Source organism: Acipenser ruthenus, chromosome 7 (genome assembly GCF_902713425.1).
Source record: "Acipenser ruthenus chromosome 7, fAciRut3.2 maternal haplotype, whole genome shotgun sequence".
NCBI lineage: Eukaryota > Metazoa > Chordata > Actinopteri > Acipenseriformes > Acipenseridae > Acipenser > Acipenser ruthenus.
In genome coordinates, this window is record NC_081195.1 from 26,735,031 (window position 1) to 26,760,376 (window position 25,346).

Sequence of the window (25,346 nt, forward strand, 5' to 3'; positions counted from 1 at the left end):
CAGCTTCTCTGAATAAAAGATTAACCCAGTTTCAGAGGGACACAGCTGGGTTTATTGAATGCAATAAAAAGAAAAGTTCAACCATTTTAGGGACTTACCTGGATGTATAGCTTTTCATGGGTATCACTCCCATAGATTCAATCAAATAATACAGCAGTGTTATTTCCCTGTTTTATGGCGCTATTCAATTATACTTCCAGAACACTACGCCAGTGTAAAAACATTCTGTAAGTCCTTAAATAAATTAAAAAATCTGGCAGTGCGTCAATAATGCTATTCACACAGCTTAGACTCGAGTTATTTATGAGTACAATCAGATTTGATATTCCTGAACCTGTTCTGGACTCCTGGGGGTCTCATTATCAACAGTAAAGAACAGTTTCATTAAAAAACAGACTCTGAAAACACATTCTTTAAGGCTTTGTGTATGTCTTTAAAAAGCAGGGAAATATGGTGAATTGCAGCATAAAAAACAGTGAAAGATAGCATTAACAATGACATTATCAATACAATACTCACAATCAAGGCTGTTAAAAGAGATTTTTTGCAGTGACTTTCCACTAATACCTGAGAAGAGACACTGAGGTGTTGAAAGCTAGTGTTGGTAAACCACAGGTCATCTCACAAAGAGCATCAAATCATCAATTAGAATTAAATACTTAACCTTTTAACAAATAAAGGACTTTTTCAGTGGATATAAAATTAGTTGTCTATAAAGTTCCGTTCTATACAAGGTTTGGAGAAGCTTCTTTCAGTATATCGAAAAAGAGGATTATAGCTGCCTAATTTCTTTGATTCGGTTCTCTGACATACTGACCCATCCCCCATAAAACATGCGTCAGAAGATTTGTGAATGTCCAGCAGAAAAAGGGGTGAGCTTCAGTACAGAGATAAATATGCAAAATATCATCTCCATAACTGCAGTGCGAAGAATTCAGATTCAATCCACTCCCTGTTCTTTCTATGCCCATGATACCATCCTACAAAACAGGTGGCTATTTTTTTTAAATAGACCTATTTTAAGAATGGCAGTCCAGCAGAAGTCTGTTCTGTATTTGTAATATATTGTGTAAGGTGGTAATTCTCCTGCTCTGTGCCTGCCTGTGCACTAATGAAATCTCAGCCCAGCTCCGTGTCATGTCTCCAGGGAGGGAGACTGTATTACTGATAGGGCTCTGACGTCAAGCACCACGAATACATCCCACTAGCACTTCTGACATTGCCATACCTGCTCATTAAGAGAGAGAAAATGAACAGCACAGGGCTTGAAATCATCTCTGAACCCTCACAGTAAACTTGGTTAAATAGATGCCTAATTCTGACAGTGATCCTAATAGTACACTTAGCTAAATAGATGCCTAATTCTGACAGTGATCCTAATAGTAGCTTAGATCTTGTCCCACCAGTATCAGACGGCAGATTCAAAACCTGACCAAATTACAGACAACGTGGCTGCTACTGAGGGCTGCGTTCTCAATGGACTTCACTCAATTGCCATGAGTGCAATTTTATAGAAAGGAAAAGTGCATACAAAATGAAATAATAATAAATTATTAAGGGGCTTAAAGCGGGATTAAGTTGTTTTTATTCGTTTTATAATTGTAAAAAAAAAGCCTCCCTGGAGCTGAGCCAGTGATAACCCACTCCCCAGCCCTGCCCTGTATCACCTCCCTGAGTCAGGGCCAGTGATAACCCACTCCCCAGCCCTGCCCTGTATCACCTCCCTGAGTCAGGGCCAGTGATAACCCACTCCCCAGCCCTGCCCAGTATCACCTCCCTGAGTCAGGGCCAGTGATAACCCACTCCCCAGCCCTGCCCTGTATCACCTTCCTGAGTCAGGGCCAGTGATAACCCACTCCCCAGCCCTGCCCTGTATCACCTCCCGGAGTCAGGGCCAGTGATAACCCACTCCCCAGCACTGCCCTGTATCACCTCCCTGAGTCAGGGCCAGTGACAACCCACTCCCCAGCCCTGCCCTGTATCACCTCCCTGGAGCTGAGCCAGTGATAACCCACTCCCCAGCCCTGCTCTGTATCATCTCCCTGAGTCAGGGCCAGTGATAACCCACTCCCCAGCCCTGCCCTGTATCACCTTCCTGAGTCAGGGCCAGTGATAACCCACTCCCCAGCCCTGCCCTGTATCACCTCCCTGAGTCAGGGCCAGTGATAACCCACTCCCCAGCACTGCCCTGTATCACCTCCCTGAGTCAGGGCCAGTGATAATCCACTCCCCAGCCCTGCCCTGTATCACCTCCCTGGAGCTGAGCCAGTGATAACCCACTCCCCAGCCCTGCTCTGTATCACCTCCCTGAGTCAGGGCCAGTGATAACCCACTCCCCAGCCCTGCCCTGTATCACCTCCCTGAGTCAGGGCCAGTGATAACCCACTCCCCAGCCCTGCTCTGTATCACCTCCCTGGGGCTGTGCCAGTGATAACCCACTCCCCAGCCCTGCCCTGTATCACCTCCCTGGAGCTGAGCCAGTGATAACCCACTCCCCAGCCCTGCCCTGTATCACCTTCCTGAGTCAGGGCCAGTGATAACCCACTCCCCAGCCCTGCCCTGTACCACCTCCCTGAATCAGGGCCAGTGATAACCCACTCCCCAGCCCTGCCCTGTATCACCTCCCTGGGGCTGTGCCAGTGATAACCCACTCCCCAGCCCTGCCCTGTATCACCTCCCTGGAGCTGAGCCAGTGATAACCCACTCCCCAGCCCTGCTCTGTATCACCTCCCTGAGTCAGGGCCAGTGATAACCCACTCCCCAGCCCTGCCCTGTATCACCTCCCTGGAGCTGAGCCAGTGATAACCCACTCCCCAGCCCTGCCCTGTATCACCTCCCTGGGGCTGTGCCAGTGATAACCCACTCCCCAGCCCTGCTCTGTATCACCTCCCTGGAGCTGAGCCAGTGATAACCCACTCCCCAGCCCTGCTCTGTATCACTCCCTGGGGCTGGGCCAGTGATAACCCACTCCCCAGCCCTGCCCTGTATCACCTCCCTGAGTCAGGGCCAGTGATAACCCACTCCCCGGCCCTGCCCTGTATCACCTTCCTGGGGCTGTGCCAGTGATAACCCACTCCCCAGCCCTGCCCTGTATCACCTCCCTGGAGCTGAGCCAGTGATAACCCACTCCCCGGCCCTGCCCTGTATCACCTTCCTGGGGCTGTGCCAGTGATAAACCACTCCCCAGCCCTGCCCTGTATCACCTCCCTGGAGCTGAGCCAGTGATAACCCACTCCCCAGCCCTGCCCTGTATCACCTCCCTGAGTCAGGGCCAGTGATAACCCACTCCCCAGCCCTGCCCTGTATCACCTCCCTGGAGCTGTGCCAGTGATAACCCACTCCCCAGCCCTGCTCTGTATCACTCCCTGCGGCTGGGCCAGCTCCTTGTCAGAGGGCCAGGTATCGGATCCCCCTCCCTCTCCACATCAGTATGTATCAGTAGGGTATACACAAACAAATAGATGGTACAATTTAAACATTTAATTTAAAAGGTATTCCAAACACTGCAAAGCACATGATGCACACTGTGATTAATAATCTTTTTATATAGTTCACTGTACCTCCAGGTATCAGAAAGGATACAAAAAATACTTTCACATAAATGAGAAATGCATTTCCAGATGATGTGACACTATAACCTCCAGACATCCTGAGAATGGCACTGCGTAAAGAAACCTGCCAGAAACGTCATTCTCAAGTGCTAACCCTTCCAGTCAGTCAGCACAAACCCCAAGCCTGCTGCGGAGGTTCAGTCTCCAGTAGGTCAGCCTTCATGCTCACTAACACTGGCCTCTCTTTTCGAGACTGCCCACCTGCAATGGTTTCTAATTGTGCCAAAGCTGGGACCCACAAACTGGTCACTTAAGACCAAAGTCTACCAAGGTAAAAGGCTAGAACATTAACTCACTGCGGCACCGAACCTGTCTTGACCTGTTTACACTGACCTATTTAGTGAGCAAGGAATGACAAAGGAACTCCATGAAAACACGAAGAAAGACTTCTAGTTGAATGTATTTATCTTGCAGTATTTCTAAATTTAGCACAATTGAGTGCTTGATAGTTATGGATGAGCAATGAACATAACATAACACTTGAGCCACAGTAAAGTCTGTGCAGACGTGCTCGGTTTTACTTTGATTTATTATTATTTCATGTTATCTAATAAAAATAATTGATACTGTAATTCAAGAAATCCTCTGGACAGTTTTAGAGACATTCTCTTAATCAACAGTTCATCTGTAACGAGTAAACACTCCATAGTTCTAAATTTAGAAATACTAAAATAACAGTTTTCTGAAAGACATTGAAAAGGACTTCTAGTCGATGTGTTTGTCATTCAACTCTCTAGAACTTTTCAATAGTTCCCCAAAAGAAAGTGAATTTGTGTGTGTTATGACACACTGGCGTTATGACTCTGAGCTCTGCAGGTGAGATGTAAGAAGCTGTAAGTTTGGGGAGTGCATGGTCCCTGGTTCTGTCCCAGCCTCCCCGTGGTGCTGGTGCTGTGGCTCGGATTGCCACAGCGAGGCCAGTCCTCTGTGCCACTGCCTCCCCAGACACACTGCTCCGGGCTCTTACCTATTTTAAACTCACAAGGTCTCAGCCGGGGGTCCTCCAGGATGTTGAGCCGTCTCTTCTTGCGCCAGCAGCGGGCAGGGTAAGTGTAGATCTGTCCCGGGGCTAACCCTACGAAAAACAAGAGGGCAGGGTTTGACTTAAACCATCACCCAATGTATTAGAACACCCCATTGCTTCTGTAGTTTTGATTTATTGGGCATTTGAAATCAAACCACTGCAACTGAAACCCTTGGACAATTGTGAAAATAGGCAAATTAGTCATTGTCTAATTTAATTCATTACTTTAATAGGCCACACTTGTAATTCATTTAAAATAGTAAGAGAAAAGGAACATGCAGCCACAAATGGTCAAATGCAGGAGCATTACAGAAATACAGAACGCTTCATGGCCTGGCACCTGATTATCTAAAAGAGCTTTTGTCCCTGCATGTACCAAGACGTGCTTTAAGGTTGGCTGATTCTGGTCTTCTGTCCCCCCCCCAAAGATTAAGACAAAAAGGAAAGGAGAGAGGTTTCAGTTACAATGCTCCCAGATTGTGGAGCAAACTACCATCTGACACTAGAGATGAATGTTATAGTATGAATGTTACAGTAACTTGTTTTAATTGGATTGTAAAGCGTTTTGACATACTTACTTTTAGTACTGATTACTGAAATTGAAATTCTCACACCCAGAGTTAAAGGATATAAACGAGGTGTTCTAATACATTTGCACACTACTGTATTTGACTATTTTTCGCTCAAGTATTTGAGTAATCTTTCTGCCTTGGCACTATGAACCTCAGGCATAGAGACTGAACTACTCCCACCAAGAGTGCTGGAATAGTTCGTAAGCATGGTAAATAATGGGCTAAGCAAAAACAACAAAAGAGGACAGGACAGCTCTTAAATATCTATTTAAGTGTCTCTAATTGTGTAATGGTGAATTGTGGGTATTACTCCACTGTGTGTCTCCTGTAACTTCTTAATCACAGTTTCATGAAACGCTGCTCTCTATGAAACAGGCTTCATTAGCCCGACTTATCAAAGCCAGAAGAGCTGCAGCTCTCTCAGGTTTGAATGCTAGCAGCCCAGCTTGCACTGAGTGTGTGAGCAGCAGCTGCAGTGGTACCTGGTCCCCGGTGACTCTTCTCCATCCAGATGTAGCAGTTGTTCTGAGCCACGCCGGTCTGTGAGTCCAGGAAGGGCAGTCTCATGCTGCGCTCGGCACACAGGCGAGTGTTGTAGCTGCGGCAGTGTTCGATGGCCTCGCGGTAAAACTCCTCCCCCAGGCTGGAACACACACAGCGGAGTAAACACAACCGCGAACCCTGCTCATTAGCGCTATTCATTCTCTTCCTAACACACCTGAGTTGCAATCAAATATTCACATGATTTATCACTTAAAGAAAGATACACAGAAGTTTGTCTGGGAATGAGAACTACAGCAGGGATAGAAACTATAAATTGTGATTAGCGTTTTTCTTTTTTTTTTTTTAATGAAAGGAAATAAAACCAATTACAGTTCTAAAATGTTTGCTGATTTGGTAAATGCTAGATGTGTTTTTCATTTCTAGCCCAGTGCGTCATATATCAAATAACATTTGTAATGTCAATACTGGTTAGAATGACTGGCACAAGTTAGGTGAAGAAATATTCCTAGCTGCTTCAGTTAAACTCGCAACTTCCAGTTCTACATTCCATAACTTTAGAAAAGTCCATTCAATGACTCAAGTCTTCATGCTGTGAGAACTGTTCATGCGTTTTAAGTCTGGTTCAGATTTTTCATATACAACCGATTTGTAATAAACAAAACTATACATTATTCAATCTTTGCATTGCAGGAGAGTGTTATTAGAAATAGATACACATGTCATTTGTTCAGACTTAATGTTCAAAGTGTATTGCTACTGAGTACAGCAGTATGTCTGTCTGCCATTTCTGTGCACTGTGTCAGTCTGTCAATTAAACAGCTGCACGTATTGCTGTGGTCATGGAAGTAATCGGTTCAGAGGTTTCAATAGCTAATGCTATGACCTACAACCCTTAATGTCTGGAAGGGCCTAGTTGAAAGTTGTGAGCACCTTCCTGGATGACAGAAGATCACACATTGTCTCTCACACATGAGTCTTCTTGGGATTTCGTTTTTTGAATTTGGAAAGAGATTAAATGAGCACAGAATTGCAAAAAAATCCCTCTGTATAAGCACTACAACTGAACTATATATCTGACATGTAGATCTCTGACAGACGGTTGAAACGCTTGGAAAACATGTAAACTCAACACAATTAACATCCCTGCTCAGTCATTGGTAAGGCTGTATCACCAATTTCACAATTTCTGTGAAATGTACCCATTGCCGTGTAACATGTAGTTAACCATGAAAATTCACATTTCTGAAAGAATAGTGTAAATATACATATTTTGTATCACTTAAAGATAAATACAGCTAATGTGTACCTTATTGATGCACTACCTGTTACAATGCATTTAGGACTCTTGCAGAGGTACATGATTGAACACACACTGCATAGAGCTGCACAATTTCTTTAAAATGTCTTAAACGAAAAAGACATCAGCTGCATCAAAGATCGGAAATATTTCTGCTGAAGATCGCTCTGTCCAGGACAAGAAGGGGACATTTCACGTGATATTTTTACATGGATTTATGTTTTTATTTAGTTTGATAATTCACTGATGGTGAAAATAAAATGTCTTTAAAAGGTGGACATAAAAAACAAAATATTCTATTATTTAGCATTGACTGTTTTTCAGCTCAATCCAGACGGTTGTCATGCTGATGCGCTGGGGAGGCCGCACTGTGGTTGATCCCCGGAGCCAGCATTGCAGCCGTTGTGTGTGCTGATGCGCTAGGGAGGCAATAAGCTGATCCCTGGAGCCAGCATTACACTTCAGCCATCAACACCAGACAGAAGGATATCTACATCATCATATGGAAGGAAACGCAAATGGATGGAGACACCTATGGATCACATTAGTTACTGTAAAGCTACGTCTTAGTTGGTGCTTATCTTGGCGAGAGCCGAGTTCAAATCAACATGAAGTTTTAACATCTACTCTCATGTAATGGAAATCAGGTAAGCATTTCAATATTTAAGAACATTTGTATAATAGCTCTAGAGAAAATGATACATTTAGAATGTAACAGCACCAATATTATGTTTAATTGTGAAATATCTTGAACTACCTATTTTTAAACCGTGAAATGCAGTGAAATAAACATTTTTTTTACAGTGAAAAAAATACAGCTTTTTTTTAAATAATTGAAACAATGCATTTTGTGTACCAAGGTTCTAGACAGTATATTTCTGACTGTAATAAACCAAAGGAGGTCCTGTTTAAATGATTCAAATGACAGCGGTATTTAGATCCGCAGCCAATGAGAGCAGATCATTTTATTATGAATCGAGTTAATTATTGCTCCCTACAAGTTTTCCCTACAGCTAAAAAGAGATTTAAATTTCACACAGAAAGCTGACGCCAGTAAAGTTACTTACCTGTTTTTCATCACCGTTCCACTGGATTGTCTGTAAGGAAACAGACAAAAATATACTGTGTAAGAAGTTTATATTGCTCTTCAACAACCCCAGCTCCTCCAACAGCTTCACAGTCCCGACTAACAATCTGGAACCACTTCAAGGTAAGGTACAGTAAGGAAGTCCAAGATTAGTGCTAATCAGGACCTCTGAAACAACCTGAAAGTCCTGTGGAAAAGAAAAAAATGCAGGTTAAAAGCAACAGTTTAAAAAGCTTTGCGGTGTTAGGGAGTATTAAACTGGTCTGGAGTACAGTATGAGAGGGCTGTAAGCAAGTGCAGCTTGAGAGAAGAGCAGTGTATCCCAGAAACAGAGAGTATGGATGGGCACTGAGGGGTGGGCTGAGTGAGCGAGATAATGCAAACCCTTACAGAGCAGCACAAAGGGTTTGTAGTCAATGGGTTGCACCGATTGGGTTAATAACACATTAAATGTGTTATGCAAAACACATGGAGCAAACATCTACGCAAACTTACCCTAGGCAAAATCACCCTCTAGCCAAGAAAACGCATCAAACTCTCTCTCCTGTCAGGGTGTGGTGCTGGATCAGAAAGACTCTACAGAACACCAGTTAGATCTGCTGCGTTTTCCATCGTGACTGGTGAGTTACTCAGCTATGAGATCTGCTGCGTTCTCCATCGTGACTGGTGAGTTACTCAGCTATGAGATCTGCTGCGTTCTCCATCGTGACTGGTGAGTTACTCAGCTATGAGATGTGCTGCGTTATACATCGTGACTGGTGAGCTACTCAGCTATGAGATGTGCTGCGTTCTCCATCGTGACTGGTGAGTTACTCAGCTATGAGATGTGCTGCGTTCTCCATCGTGACTGGTGAGTTACTCAGCTATGAGATGTGCTGCGTTCTCCATCGTGACTGGTGAGTTACTCAGTTATGAGATGTGCTGCGTTCTCCATCGTGACTGGTGAGTTACTCAGCTATGAGATGTGCTGCGTTCTCCATCGTGACTGGTGAGTTACTCAGCTATGAGATGTGCTGCGTTCTCCATCGTGACTGGTGAGTTACTCAGCTATGAGATCTGCTGCGTTCTCCATCGTGATTGGTGAGTTACTCAGCTATGAGATGTGCTGCGTTCTCCATCGTGACTGGTGAGTTACTCAGCTATGAGATGTGCTGCGTTCTCCGTCGTGACTGGTGAGTTACTCAGCTATGAGAGCAACGGCCTTTTACATGAATGTGAGTTCTCCTGTACATTTAAGATGTTTCAATTTTTTTATTTATAGTGTCGAATTAACCATTTCCTCTATTTTTTCACCTGTTTAAAATGCCCAATTTGAATGTTACCCCACCATTGTAACCCAGGTACCAGCCGCAGGAGAAGTAAAGATCAATTGATGTCCTCTGTTGCCTGTCTACTCATTGCCTCCTTCACCAGGCGACCCCACCCTGGAGGTCAGAGTTAGGCCTGGCTAGACTGTCTGGTCGCTCCGGAGGATGAGGTGACCCAAACCCAGTCAATGCCAGTCAGCCTCCCTGCACACTCCAATTTGGCACCACCGGGATTCAAACTAGCAAGCACTGGACAAACGTTTTGAATCACCTAGAATTTTAGGATTGAGACATAATTTTAAAAAAAATAAACAACTACCGGTATATGAACATCATTTTTATCTTTTATTTAACATTGTGTAATCAAAGAAACTATAAAATAAAAATGGCAAAAGTCTACCAGAAGCCATAATAGTAGTACAGTGTTTCATGCTAGATTTTGAAATGTTACATTTTTCAATTTTTGGCAGTTTTTTGTTAAGTATATGGAAAACTACAGCGCGATATGTAATTCAATATGTTAACGTAACAGCAGGTTTCATTCAACTTTATGAAGCAAAATTGGTTAATTCTACAGGGTGATGCAAAACTTTTGGCATAGCTGTATGTAGCCCAGAAATCATTATTTAAACAGTAAAAGTCTTTGTCCAGTACAGCGGGCATTTGTATTGAACTGTAGTTTATACCCAGCATCGTGCAATGCTGCCTAAACTGAAGTGGACTTCTTTAACTCAAAGGTTAAACCCATAGGTTACTGACTCAATACTAAACCTGCAAACTGATGTGTGTTCAGCGTCAGTCCCAGTGCCAGAAAATGAAATAGGGCAACAAGAATGAGCTTTTTCTGAAACAATCCTAACCCTAAAACTTGAGTAGAGGAACATTACCTAGTTTCATGTTTTTAAAATAACACTAAAAGATAATTATAGATATAATAAGATCCCTTCAGTAGTCAGACAGCTAACTTTGATAGATAATAATAATAAATTAATATTTAATGGAACAGCATCACATAATAAATGTCTATGCACTAGTAGTTACAAATTGGATGGTTCCCAAGATATACATTCAATAAACCAGCAGCACAGCCAATCATTCAGAATTATGGCCACACCCTTCGTCATTCTACATTCCTAAAAATGGATGCGATTTTGGAATACTTGTGAGATAGTTTGATTTTTAAGAGACCATTACTTTTCATAATAAGATATTTCGTAAGTCACAGGCCTGGGTGGGAGAGATGGGAAATAAATGTTCCACCCAATTCTGTTTCAAGGCTGGTGACATCATAAGATTGACAGCCAGTGTGTGTCATTGCAAAGTGTTCTTCAATTCAGACACAGCAAAAGTCTAAACATATACTGAACTTAGATTTCTTTTAGTATTAACTATGTTTTTTCAATAGTTCCCCAACCAAAGGACTAAAAGCTGATACATTCTTAATAAATTTGTGTGACATAAGAACATAAGAAAGTTTACAATCGAGAGGAGTCCATGTGGCCCATCTTTCTCGTTTGGTTGTTAGTAGCTTATTGTTCCCAGAATCTCATCAAGCAGCTTCTTGAAGGGTCCCAGGGTGTTATAATTAAGGCTGTATGTTTTTCATGGTTATCACAGATTTCACAATTTCCGTGACATTCACCCATTGCTGTATAATACAGTATGTAGTTCCCATGAACATTCCCATTTCTGAAAGAATAGTGTAACATATTTTATATCACTTAAAAATAAATACAGAAAAATTTGCCTTAGTGACGCACTGCCTGTTATACTGCATTTAGGAACCTGGCAGCCGGTTTAGTTTGCTTCCGGTAAATGATTGAACACACACTGGATAGAGCTGCACAATGTCTTTAAAATGTCTTCAATGAAAAAGACACCGGCTGCATCAAAGATCTGAAATATTTCGACTAAAGATCGCTCTGTCCAGAACAAGAAGGGGACAATTCACGTGTCTGTTGTTACTTTGACATTTATTTATGTTTTTATTTGGTTTGATAATGGTGAAAATAGAATGTCTTTAAAAGATGGAAAAGGAAATAGTCTACAATTTAGCATGTACTGTTTTTCAGGTAGGCATTTCAATATTTAGGACTGTTTGTTGTATGATGACTCTATTTTGAATGTGACGGCTTTTTTCTGCTTTAATAAATATTATGTTTAATTATGAAATATCTTGAAATACCTATTGTTTGACTGTCCAATGCAGTGAAATAAGCCATTCTTTAAGATGAAGAATAATACAGCCCGAATCATGACCTATATTCTGATAACCTCAAGAACAGATGTGCTGGAATATTTCTATTTCAATTTCAGCTTTGTGAAACTATGTTGGATTGTTAGTGAACTTGCAAATAAATGACCCACCTGCTTGAAAACCATACTGTTAGTTGGATGGGAAAATGTTTATTTGCACGTAAAGAATTATATTATGTGAAGATTGGGAGGCTGTGTGATCCAGTGGTAAAAGAAAAGGGCTTGTAACCAGGACGTCCCCGGTTCAAATCCCACCTCAGCCACTGACTCACTGTGTGACCTTGAGCAAGTCACTTAACCTCCTTGTGCTCCGTCTTTCGGGTGAGATGTAATTGTAAGTGACTCTGCAGCTGATGCATAGTTCACACACCCTAGTCTCTGTAAGTCGCCTTCGATAAAGGTGTCTGCTAAATAAACAAATAATAATAATAATAATAATAATAATATATAATAATAATAATAATAATAATAACTAAGTTTTAGGCTACCAATAATCAGTATAATAATTAGAATTAATAGTGGAAAATGCTGCCAATCTCTCTGTTGGGAAGAAGGTTCCCAGCCCAGAATAAAGAAAAGGAGACTGTCACTCTCTAAACCAGGAGGGCTATCCTTGCCTGTTCTTGAGGTATATTATTTGGCTGCAAGGCTGTATTCAGTCCAATACTGGATTTTCAAACATGTTAATGCCAGATGTGCCCACATGAAACCATTCGGAAAACAATCTGACTATTCACTCCTCACTGGTCTCATTTTTTTTTTTAAAACAGCTATTTTACATACAGTAAATGTATGGTTTAAAAATGTTCAGGATTAGACCATGACTATTTAAAACTGGAGGATATTCCGCCCACAAAATAGGAAAAGCTTGGTATCAACACTGCAGGACATCTCTCAGAATTATTATTATTATTATTATTATTATTTATTTCTTAGCAGACGCCCTTATCCAGGGCGACTTACAATCGTAAGCAAATACACACTGACACACTGTCCTTTGACACAGCACAATCAGTCACAATACAATATAGCAAGGGAACTTTCAGTTCTTTCAAATAAGACAAGTTCTCAAAATGACCACAAAATACCATACACTATTAGAAAATGATTCAGTACAGTCAGCCAATCAGCTTCCAGCTCTAGCGGGCACTAATAGACAATAGCATACGTCCAATCGAATAAATATTATTCGATTAAATATGATTGCTGCATCCTAAGCCATACAAAAAGACCATGAAACCGCAGTGCGCAAATAAAAATGAAAGCATAAATAAACGGACAATATTAGCCCTACATTTGTGCCCTTTTTTACATACAATATAGTATCCCAAAGCTCTAACAATAAAACATATAATGACCATACAGACATCACAGATCACAGAAATAAGAAAAAAAAAACTATAAAATGCATACAATTAAAAAAAGAAAGAAAAAAGACATTAAAATAGCAGGTCACAAATAAGAAATTAACACAACAAAATGTATGCAATAAAATAAAGAACATAAGGCTTTGTATTATAGCCTAATAAAAACAGGGGTGGTGTGTATTTGTAAACACTGTGATATGATATTAAACAATTTTCGCATTGTATTATAAGGTTTCACAATTAATCGAGAGATCTTGCTCGGAATGCAGGATCGATGAGAGAGGCAGCATCTGTTGTGTGATGTTGTTTAGTTTGTCAGTTTTGGAAGGAAAACAAAACAAGGTCAGCTATTGTACTAATTTTTACTTAGTTTATTTTAGAAATGTCATAACTAAATCAACACATGTTATAACATTCTTTAAAAAAAATGAAATGCAATCTCCCTTTAAAAACCAGTTGCCACATCAAATTCAGTTCGCGATGCTGCTTGTCAATTTCAGTAGGCTTCTGTTTAGCCAGAGAGCACGTGCAGACACGGAACAAGGAAAACTATGGGGTGCCATGTGTAAAAAAAAGTGTTAATATTTAACATGCCTTTTTTTCCAGATTTAACTTAAATCTTGTATTTTTTCCCCAGATTTACAAATGTTGTGAAAATAAAGAAATATTTTTTTAAATGTGTACATTCAGATATAATTTATAAATCTAGTTACAAGATTTAACATTTAGCTAAATATTTAACTAAATATTAAATCTCTTAACAAGATTTAACATTTAGCTAAATATTTAACTAAATATTAAATCTCTTAACAAGATTTAACATTTAGCTAAATATTTAACTAAATCCTAAATCTCTTAACAAGATTTAACATTCAGCTAAATATTTAACTGGTCAGCTAAATCTGGAGTTTGTATGCAAATGAGCTCTGTCTGCTTTGTGCGTTCACACAATTTGATTGGCTGTTGTAATGTTAATCGGTGAATATGCAAATTTCAGCATTACAAGAGCCAATCAACTTGCGTGAAAGCACAAAGCAGGTGGAGCTCATTTGCATGCAAGATTTAAGTTAAATCTGGGAAAAAAAGAAGCTTTTTTTTACACATGGCACCCCATAGAAAACATGCATCGGGAACATTAAACATTACACGTATTGGTGAGAAATAAAATAGGCTACTATCAAGATAAATAACAATGAAGATGGAGTGTGAGAAATGGCGTTTCACCCCTGAGTCTAACACCGGTTATAATTCTTTTTTTCTGGTATGTGATCGCATTTTTCAAACAATAGTGTAAAACAACTATTTAGCAATACGCTGCAGCCGTTCTCAGACCCCAACATTTTATATGAACTGAAGATCTTGTTTGCTACGCGGCTTCCGGAAAATCGCATCAGCGAAAACGTGGCTGCATACAGTGGTCAGTTTTTCAGATTGATAGCGGTGTAGCCCGTCATCAGCAAAAAATATTTAGGGTCAGTCGGGTACCCGAACCACACATATTTTTTTATTTGGTCTTATTATTCATCAGCCAATCTGCGCCCCCCTCAGGTCAGCACCCTGTGCGGCCTCACTGCTCGCACCCCCCATGGTACGGCCCTGATCTAAACCAAGTCATTCCAATTGAATGAGTGCAATTGAATAAAGCCAGTGTGAAAGGTACCCGGACTGATGCCTCTATACCTTGATTGCTGGAGTGATGCACTCTGTGCCACTCAGATAAAAAGGCTCCTCATAATCATGCAATAACCACACAGAAGATATTTGTATGAGAGCGAGTTTAACAGACATAGCCAAATCTAATCTTAAAGGACTACTAGAGACTAGGAGTCAATGATAGATAGATATCAATAGAACGACCATTAAAAATCCTTTAAATTGATGTAAGGCACGGCAGGGTCAGATAAACAATGCGCAATTGAGACACGATAAATGCAAAGAGTAGAAACATGCAAAAATGTCTAAGACTTTTGCACAGCAGTGTGTGTATATATATATATATATATATATATATATATATATATATATATATATATATATACACAGTGGCTCTCAAAAGTATTCACCCCCCTTGGACTTTTCCACATTTTATTATGTTACAACATGGAATCAAAATGGATTTAATTAGGAGTTTTTGCCACTGATCAGCACAAAAAAGTCCATAATGTCAAAGTGAAAAATAAAATCTACAAATTGTTCTAAATTAATTACAAATATAAAACAGAAAATAATTGATTGCATAAGTATTCACCCCCTTTGCTATGGCACACCTAAATAAGCTCTGGTGCAACCAATTGTCTTTAGAAGTCACATAATTAGTTGAATGGAGTCCACCTGTGTGCAATTAAGGTGTTTCACATGATTTCAGGTTAAACACACCTGTCTCTGGGAGGTCCCACAGTTGGTTAGTACATTTCCTAACAAAAACTACATCATGAAGATGAAGAAACATCCAAAGCAAATCCAGAATAAGGTTCTTCAAAAGCACAAATCAGGGGTAGGATATAAGAACATTTCCAAGGCATTGAATATCCCCCGGAGCACAGTAAAGTCCATTATTAAGAAATGGAGAGAATATGGCACAACTGTGAATCTGTCTGGAACAGGCCATCCTCAAAAACTGAGTATCCGTGCGAGAAGGGCACTAGTCAGGGAGGCCACCAAGAGGCCTATGGCAACTCTAAAGGAGTTACAGTCTTCCACGGCTGATCTGGGAGACACTGTGCATACGGCAACAATAGCCCGGGTGCTTCACAAAACTGGCTTTTATGGGAGAGTGGCAAAAAGAAAGCCACTGTTGAAAAAAACTCACATCAAATCTTGGCTAGAGTTTGCCAGAAGGCATGTGGGAGACTCTGAGACCAAGTGGAAGAAGATTCTATGGTCTGAGGAGACCAAAATAGAGCTTTTTGGCCTCAACGCTACGCGCTATGTTTGGCGCAAGCCTAACACCGCACATCATCCTGAGAACACCATCCCTACTGTGAAGCATGGTGGTGGCAGCATCATGCTATGGGGATGCTTCTCTGTGTCAGGGCCTGGAAAGCTCGTGAAGATAGAGGGCAAAATGGATGCAGCAAAGTACAGAGAAATCCTGGAGGAAAACCTGTTGAAGTCTGCAAGAGACCTGGGACTTGGGAGAAGATTCATCTTCCAGCAGAACAATGACCCCAAACATACAGCCAAAGCCACACTGGAGTGGCTTAAAAACAAAAAGGTCAATGTCCTGGAGTGGCCCAGTCAAAGCCCGGACCTCAATCCAATTGAGAATATGTGGAAAGAGTTGAAAATTGCTGTTCACCAAAGGTTCCCATCCAACTTGACGGAGCTTGAGCAATTTTACAAAGAAGAATGGGCAAAAATTGCAATGTCCAGATGTGCAAAGTTGGTAGAGACTTATCCAAATAGACTCATGGCTGTAATTGCTGCCAAAGGTGCCTCTACCAAATATTGACTCAAGGGAGTGAATACTTATGCAATCAATTATTTTATGTTTTGTATTTGTAATTAATTTAGAACAATTTGTAGATTTTATTTTTCACTTTGACATTATGAACTTTTTTTGTGTTGATCAGTGGCAAAAACTCCTAATTAAATCCATTTTGATTCCATGTTGTAACACAATAAAATGTGGAAAAGTCCAAGGGGGGTGAATACTGCAATATATATATATATATATATATATATATATATATTTGCAGGTATATATATATATATATATTTGCAGGTAGTTGTAGTTGGCACATTTATCTTCCCAGCTGAAGGACTTTCATAGTTTACCCTTGAGGAAAGATAAACAGAACCGAAATTCCAGTGGTGGCGACTTCAATTTGCAACAATATGGCGTACAGATCTTGAGAATATCAAAGCTATAAATTCTCTCAAGCTTTTAAAGTATTAAGCGCATGATGTATTAATATGCTCCAGCATCCAGCAGCCCAAGGTTTTAGCCTTTGTGCCACGGAAAGCACTAGAAATGCAAAGCAGTCTGCTCATCATACACCATCATGAGGAGCCAGGCTGAGATGAAGCTATAGGAATACGCCTGGCTCTCAGACACTCAATAATAAGCTGACAGCTGTAGAAAATGGCTTGCTGTCTCATATCGGTACCGCTGCCTATCCTTGAAAACAACCCAGACATTTCTTTGTGCAAGAAAGGGGAGGTTGTGAAATGCGAAAGGCGGTTGAACAAATCAGGTGCAATTACTGCAGGACCAGCTGCAGAAAATATCCTGCACTCCTGGATAAAAGTACATTATTATCCCTTATATTGTATGTACTGTAACACCTTGGCTAAAGGAAACCTCAGTATTCAGGCTACTACATTACAGTCTCAAATGTTTAGCCCCCTTCAGTGTTCAGGCCAGCGCAGTACTCAGTGTTAAGGTTAGGGTTGTCCCTGTTTTTGTTGGATGGGTTGGTTTTGAGGAAAGGGTCCGAGGATTTCAATATGCCTTCCCTAAAAGATTCCAGTTTGTAATCTTATGCTTCCACATCCATGTAGACTCCTACAGGAACGCCACAATGCCAGGATGGCAAGCTGAGCACAAGCTAGATCAGGGATGTCCAATCACGGTCCTGGAGGGCTATTCCACTGCAGGTCTAACAGGGTCTGGAATGGATGCAGACTTCATTGGTTCAGTTAAACAATTTAGAATTTAAATTTGGAAGAAAGATTGGCTTCTTGGGATCTGCATTAAGAGCCAACTTTGGCCACCCCTGAGTTAGATAAATCAGGATACAACATTACTGCAATAAACACACAACATTAATTGGTTGTCAATACTATAGTAGTAATATTATCAATGTTACCTATTGGGTGAATACAGGATTTCTAAAGAGAGTTTAAACTTGTCCCGATTTTTTTGTACCTGAGAATTGCCAAATCTAATTAAGGTCACCATCTCCAGTCCCAGAATTATTTGAAATGATCTCTCTATGAACCCCAACATGCTGTAAATGCAATCCATGTCTGCAACACAATGTAGCTTTTAATTTAGATTTTTTTTTTCTTTAGATCAGTTTGCCTAAAATGCAATTTAAATAAATAACATCTAACCATTAAATTAAACTAAGAGCCCTTTTATATAATGAAAATCCTAACGTATTCATTTTGTGCAAAAAATTCTCCTTTGTAGCCACCCCTTATTCAGGCCACAGTTTGTCGGTCCCTTGGCTGGTCTTAATAGTGAGTCTGTGTTGTATTTGCAGTACAATGGGTTAAGTTAACTATGGCTTTTACAAAGCTTTACAATATTTGTATGTGTCTCACAATACCACGAATACCATGAATACTTTCAATGCACCTATACTATGCTTTAGCCATAACAATATCATAAATTATTCCAATCTAGTCTTGCCTTGAATGCTATTCACTATGCCTGTTCAAATTATCGGAACTGAAAAAAAATATATTTTCACAACAGGAAATTCTGTAAAAACATTTTCAACTTGATAAGGGGAGCTCTTTTCACATTGTCCTGTGGTTGTTTGTATGATTTCCTGCAGAAACACGTACATGTGAATTATACGAGATTGTCAACCAGTCAAGGCTGCAGGGAGACAAAGCCTTCACTCCCAACAAGCCATTTCTATGCATCGCTTCTTCCAGGCTGTGTTAGAACTTACAAATATCAGAGTATCCTCTAAATGCCTTGTTTGAATATTCTGTTTCTTATCCCCTTTGTGATGGGAATATAGGCGGTCGAGCTTATGCATGTATAATAAATAACTCTAGAGAAAATGATCAATTCTGAATGTGAAAAATCAATTTGTTATTTTTTTTGTCTGTGTTTAATTGTGAAATATGTGTGTTTACTTGTTAAAAATACCTATTTCTTATCTTGAAAAAAACAGCCCTAGATATAATAAATGATATAATAATGTAAAGATGAAATAAAGTCAGTGAAAATCCAGGTTAAACGGGCCCAATACTTTAAGCGAAGGACAGTAAACCAGGACCAGAGGACACAGTTGATAATTAACTGGAGATTTAGGACAGAGGGAAGGAGACACTTCTTCACATAGAGACTGGTGTGAGGGTATGGAGTGGTCTAACTAGTCATGTTGTTGAGGCAGAATCACTTGGATCCTTTAAGACCCGACTTGACAAAGTTCTGAGATCAATCAGCTGCTAGGAACCGGGTGAGCTTAAAAGGGGCAAATGGCTTTGTCTCTTTCGGAAATGTTGTTCTTATCTTGTAAAATGTGATTTTGTTAAACTGTAAACAACTATTTACATTGATGGTTGAAACGTTTAATCTGTTAAATGCAGAAAAGACACAGCTGCAATAAACATGCCACAGACAGCAGGATCCACACAACTACTGTGGGTGGATTGAATGACAATGGAAAGTCAGTGCAAAGTACAAACAAACAGGAGTTCCAAATTCATGGCAAATGAAGCACAGCCACCATTCCAGACAGGCAAGGGCCCACATGTTAAAGGCTTTGACCAGCTGATGGGAGCTTGTTATCTGAAAAGAGTCCACCACAGCAACGCAATGTATGACTGAAATAGAAGCTGCCACTTCAGAACAGGTGCTTCCACACACTGTGACTCAGCCACCCAGAGTGGAAAAACAGACCGAGGTTCAGAGAAAGATCTCTGCTGGGAGCAGCTCCACCTGGTGCTTTATGGACATGAACCTCACGGTGATCACCCAGGCACAGAGCAGCTGCTGAACCAGCAGTCACTACATATTGGGACAACACCTCACAAACTCACAGCCACTATAATGCACAAGGCCAAGGGTGGAGCCACAGATTATTCATGGCCTCATATTGTCTCACTTTTGTGTTCGTGATATCTAAGATGCAATGTTATATGCAGTGTCTTTTTATAGAGGTTTGTACTGTGCAAGAAGCGATTCTACCACTAGGGCTGTGTTCAAAGGGGTGAAGGTTTCAGGAAATATAGTTTGTATCCATTATTGTGTGATCATGAGTACAAACGTAGTTGAAGCAGACAGCAAACAAGGCAACAAGCATATAAATGGAGCACATTAACTCTGTTATAATGAGACTAGCATGCTGCACGTTTAATTAGGCGAGCAGGGTAAAGTGCTATAGGATGGGCTTCTTGAACGACTCTAACATCATCATGCTGTCAAGCTTCCATTCGATTCAGACAGAAAGATATTAATATATCCTAATAGAATTCGATCAGGAATGTACCTGAACAGGATCTCAAACCAGACCGTATGTGAGTGGCCTTGACCTAATTTTCACTGTGTTAAGAAATTCTTGTTAGCAGGATGTCTCTTGCAAGCTAGACCTTTGGCAGCTTCCCTCCCTATTTTTATCATTTTTTAATGTCACAAAAATGGGTTCAAATCCAGCCAACCAATTACCCTTTTTTTAATTGTTCTGCTATGTGTTTAAAATTAGAAAAAATGATCATTTCATTTTGTGGTTGTGTACCGAGGCTAGATGTAAAAAATGTTCTCTTGACATGTAATCTTAGCCCAACCCCCATGCTTATAGAAAAGACTAATGAAACCACAGATCTTTCCTTCCACCCTCTGCCCCCACTCCTCCTCTCTCTGGGCACCATCATGGCAATTGAAATGCAACGTTAATAAAAGCAAAGTGTTGCATGCTAGAATATAAACACTGAACTGGAAGCAGGCCTGTTAATAAAGTAGGATTAAGGTAGACTTCAAGCTTTTAAAATCCTGAAAGGACTAGACAGACATAATGCTAGCCACTATTTCAAGTGCAGGACCAAAAGACAGTTGGAAATGAGAAGGACTAAGGACAGGGTACTGTAGGAAACGCTGTGTATAGTCATGTTGTTGCTGCTGAGTCACTGAGATCCTTCAAGTTCTGCCATCAGTTACCAGGAGTCGGACGAGCATTGTTGGGCTGAATGGCCTCCTCTCGTTCGTAACAGTTTTTCAGTTCTTATGCTTGCTTCCCTCCCTACCTGCCTTCCTCTCTCTCTCTCTTGCTCTCCCTGCCTCCCTGCCTGCACTCCTTCCCTCCTCACTCAATTTTTTGCCTGCCTCTTTCCCTTGCTGCTTTCTTATCTACATCACTTGGGGTATCCCTCCTGCTTCTAACCTTCTGTCTGTCTGTTTGTCTGTCTGTCTGTCTACCTGTCTGTCTGTTTATCTCTTGCCTGAGCTTATCCACATTTTGTAAAAAATAAATAAGAGCAGAATTTGATTGCCAGGTAATTGAGTATTGCTTGTGCATCAGACAGCTGAGATGTGAGGTTTTGCATCGTATTTACACAGGTGACATACATACAGTTGTATGTTGATTTACTTTGAATGCAAACAGCATTTCATGTTGCTGGTACAGCACATTGAGGCTCTGCATATATTATTTGTATTATGTTCAAATCATTCTCTGTCAGTTCCGACTCCCCTTTACTTTCTGTGGTAGCTGACGTTCCCAAATCAAATTCATCCAGGTGTTTATTACTGATAAAATCCATATAATACCAAAACAGTGCACATGAATGTTTGCGTTTATGTATTGCGTTTGTTTTTTGTGGTTTTTTTTTTTTTTAAGTAATGTAAAATATGACTCTAGTAATGTACATTGTATGGTACTGCATAATCTGTGTGGAATTAATTTATTTCAAATCAGTGAAGCAGGGCAGAGAGAGAGAGAGAGAGAGAGAGAGAGAGAGAGAGAGAGAGAGAGAGAGAGAGAGAGAGAGAGAGAGAGAGAGAGAGAGAGAGAGAGAGAGAGAGAGAGAGAGAGACTCCTGTCGGAAAGGTTAAGGATTGCTCCGTGTGGACAGTGCTGGCTCAGACCTCACTGCCCCGCTGACGGGCGCTTGGCCCGTGCTCTGAAGTAAGTGACAAGCAAGCCGGGTCTTTAGGTTTCCCTCCTTGCCTTGCGAGGTTCCACTGTGAACGGAAACAGAAGCACTGGAGTTCTGGGGATACTGTTTAACAACCCTCTCTCTCCCAGTAACGTTTTTTCAGGCCCTGGTTTTGTTTACTGAACAAGTCCAAATAAGCACGTTGTCACGCGTTTTTCTATATTAAGAAGCATTTGTTATCATTATGTATCAACAATAAGATACAGAAATCATCCCACACGGTCTGAACAAAAAAAAAGCCATCTGTGAATATAAAAACAGCTTGTTTAAATTTAGCAATGCAGTGGAACAATACCTAATTAACCGTATCTTTGCACACATTTTTTATGTGTACGGATATAGCACTACTTTTATTAACGAGACTATTACTGTTACGTTTTCCATTTGGATTCTCTAGACAGCATTTTACGTACTTTGTGAGTTCTAGACTAGAGTATACGACCCCTCGAGGATGGCAGTTATGTACAGCCATGAATCACTGTTTTTATTTATTTAATTATGTTCCCAAAATACACATTTTTCATAGAATCCACAGAAACAGCCGGATATTCACTTCAAAAGTCTGCAATGCATTATGTCCGCATATCTGAAGACAGTAAGTACAGTAACATACACGTACATTAAAGCCTGCAGGGAGAGCAGTACAGTCTTTCGTCCCGATCATGTACCATGGTTCCCAAATCAAATTGTACACGCTGTTCATTTTGCATGTATTCCCTTATTATTCTGACACGATTTAACAATACTGTCTGTTTAATTTGAAGTATGAAACCACAAAGATTGTTTTGGATAACGGTACTGGGATGCATTCCCTAGTGATATGTAACATGTTGCCTCTGCATATGTGCAACATCTAAAACATGTACAGTATAATGCAGGATGATATGCAGCACCCCAAACATCTAGTCTATTGTTAGAAAGGTCATTTGCAGGTAAATAATAAGTAAGTTTCGCAACCACCTATGATATTTCCAGCGCTGTACTGTACACAGAAGCTGCTCTATACAAAGGGTTTCACAACTAGAAACGACACAATGCGATGCAATGCAATTAAATACATATTTTGCATTTTGCAACAACGGGAGACAGTCGACCTGAGCTAGTCCAACAGGGAGGACCATAAACACAAACTTCTTACACCCGTCCACAGTAAAAAAAAATAATAATAATAATAAAATAAATAAAAATGAAAAAATGCCTTATGATATTTCTTATGGAATGCATTTTCATAATATGACCCGTTACAATGATGCCACCCAAATATATAGCGTTAACCAGCAATCATAATACAGACACATCTGCACAACAATGTTATACAGTCCCGTCACCCACACCCGATGAATGCTGCACAGGTAACTCAAATACATTGTTAACATGCAAAAGCGTTTAATCAAATATAGTAAAAAATAAATAAATTAAAATGTGAAAATACGTACATTTCAAATAATGCACACACACACACACATTCCATTAATAATTATGTGCATTCCACCATTGTCATAATTTGTGCACACATGCATAAAAGCATAATTCTAGCTACAATGCAACACAGTACTCAGTAAAAGCCGGCTCGTGTGAAGAATTACATTGTCACTTTCCTTACAATTTTACAGCTTTTATTAATGTACTGTATCTGTGTTATTGATACTTTTGCAAAGCATTACAATGCCAGGTATTTGTAAAACCTTCTAAAATTTCTGACAATTGCAACGGTAGAAAATGTATTTACTTACGATTTCAGAGGGTTTTGAATGACTGTGGCCATTTTGATATAGTATAATACAATGTAACACTGCAGATCGCGGTATAGTACATGTAATATACCAGCAATTTTCAATTTCATTCATTCTCTGGGGCTGCGGCTAGATAAATCGGCCAATCAGAAGCCGAGTGAGCTGACCTGCTCCCCGATGCATCATGGGGATTGAAGTTTTTCGTTAAAATCTTGTCCTTTGTAAGAACAGTACAATGAACTATAACTCCCAGCGCGCATCGCGTTTAACAGTAGAAGAGTCCCGCCTATGACTTTTACCGATTAGCCCCCAAATCTACTGTAATGTTCTGGATGGCCGTAGGTGTTGTCAATCATGGGAGAGACCTCTTTAAAACCGTTCGAAACATCTGGTGACATAAGCTTTGATTATATGTAAGATCGTGGTCGGATCTTGGCATCGTTTAGACACGATTTTATTCACTGGTAATGTTGTTCTGTTTAGTATTTGCTTTATAGATGTATGCAAGTCAGTTGCCCCTTAAAGACTGACATACCTGCTATACCAGGTCGCCGGGTCAGTGATGATCATGAATGGGTCAGATGGATTTCACTTACTAAAGTGGAGTTTTAGGGTTTTATTGAGAGTAAAGGTCAGTACAAATCAATACTGTATCAAAATCCAGTAATACTGGGACCTTAATTCACAAAGCTACTCATGAGTTATTTACAGAATGTTTTTAAAACCTGTATTTATTAATAAAACAAAGTATTCATGAAATATCATGAACCTTCTCTAACAAAGAAAGAGTTAAAGCCAGTGTTTGTATTATTCAGAACAGGTAAAGGAAAGTTGGCTGATGTGTTTTTTGGTCACCTGTCCCTTTTGAGTAAAACGATGAATGTCTGCTGCTCTATCTGTGAACGCACTGTTTCTTAACACTTTGGGTATTATTTAATTGAAAACTATTTATTAATGTTCTAAAATGTCATTTATTTATTAATGAATCTGAACCGCGACTGCACTTCTGTCTGTCTGAAGCCGCAGCTTTACAATCACGTGAGGTGTGGTTAGTCGATTGCCGAATGTTCGGTTTATAACATACCTAAATTGATTACACATTTTAAAAAGTAATCTGTTTGTATCTGTATCATATAATCATAATGTGTTGGAGAAGTTACTTTTAAAAACTAATCTGTTACAGTTACAAGCTACCTGAACACAACTGTAAATAGTTAGAGTCACGTACATGTAATTTACAGGTAGTACGTCGTGGTGTATTGCATGGAAGTGTGGCTTTTAAAAGTTTCTGAAAAGGACAAATCTCACCGTGGACGAAAGCTTCTCTTAGATTCTTGTCTCTTCTATATGATATCAGTGTCTTGCTGTAGACCGGTCTTGCTGTATAATGGTAAAGTTTCTTTGGACGATGTTGTGTATTTCTCTGTTGGTCGGGTGAATGGGCGTCCGCAGGGGAGGGCAACGGGGTCGTCCCCCCCCCCTAAAATCCGAATTTGTTAATTTAGGTGACCCTGCAACAGTGATTGTTGTTGCATAGTTCACAGCTTAGCCTCTGAAAGTTGTCTTGGATAAAGGTGTCTGCTAAATAAATAAAAAAATAATATTATTACATACTGCTAATAAATAAATAAATAACACGTTTAAGCAGGAAACTTGTTTTCATGTCCTTTTTTTTATAATTTTACCCAACTCCCTAAGTTATGCTTAAGTTTAAACTGAGTATAATTAAATAGCTTGCTGCCGGCCATTT

The 25,346-nt window shown here is 40.2% G+C and overlaps 1 protein-coding gene across 3 annotated transcripts in view; it reads right to left on the reverse strand.

Annotated features, from left to right (window-relative positions):
- Nucleotides 1-23,706, reverse strand: part of LOC117415168 (zinc finger protein neuro-d4-like) — an 82,578-nt gene extending 58,872 nt beyond the window's left edge. For 2 of the 3 annotated variants that reach the window (XM_034025170.3, XM_034025169.3), the window contains exons 1-4: nucleotides 23,597-23,706; nucleotides 8,076-8,105; nucleotides 5,690-5,850; nucleotides 4,579-4,686 (exon numbers count right to left, since the gene is read on the reverse strand). In XM_034025170.3, coding sequence (XP_033881061.1) covers nucleotides 4,579-4,686; nucleotides 5,690-5,850; nucleotides 8,076-8,105; nucleotides 23,597-23,706 — 409 coding nt within the window. The remainder of the gene's footprint in view (nucleotides 1-4,578; nucleotides 4,687-5,689; nucleotides 5,851-8,075; nucleotides 8,106-23,596) is intronic. The other variant, XM_059026719.1, reaches the window with a different exon arrangement.
- Nucleotides 23,707-25,346: the final 1,640 nt, after the last annotated feature.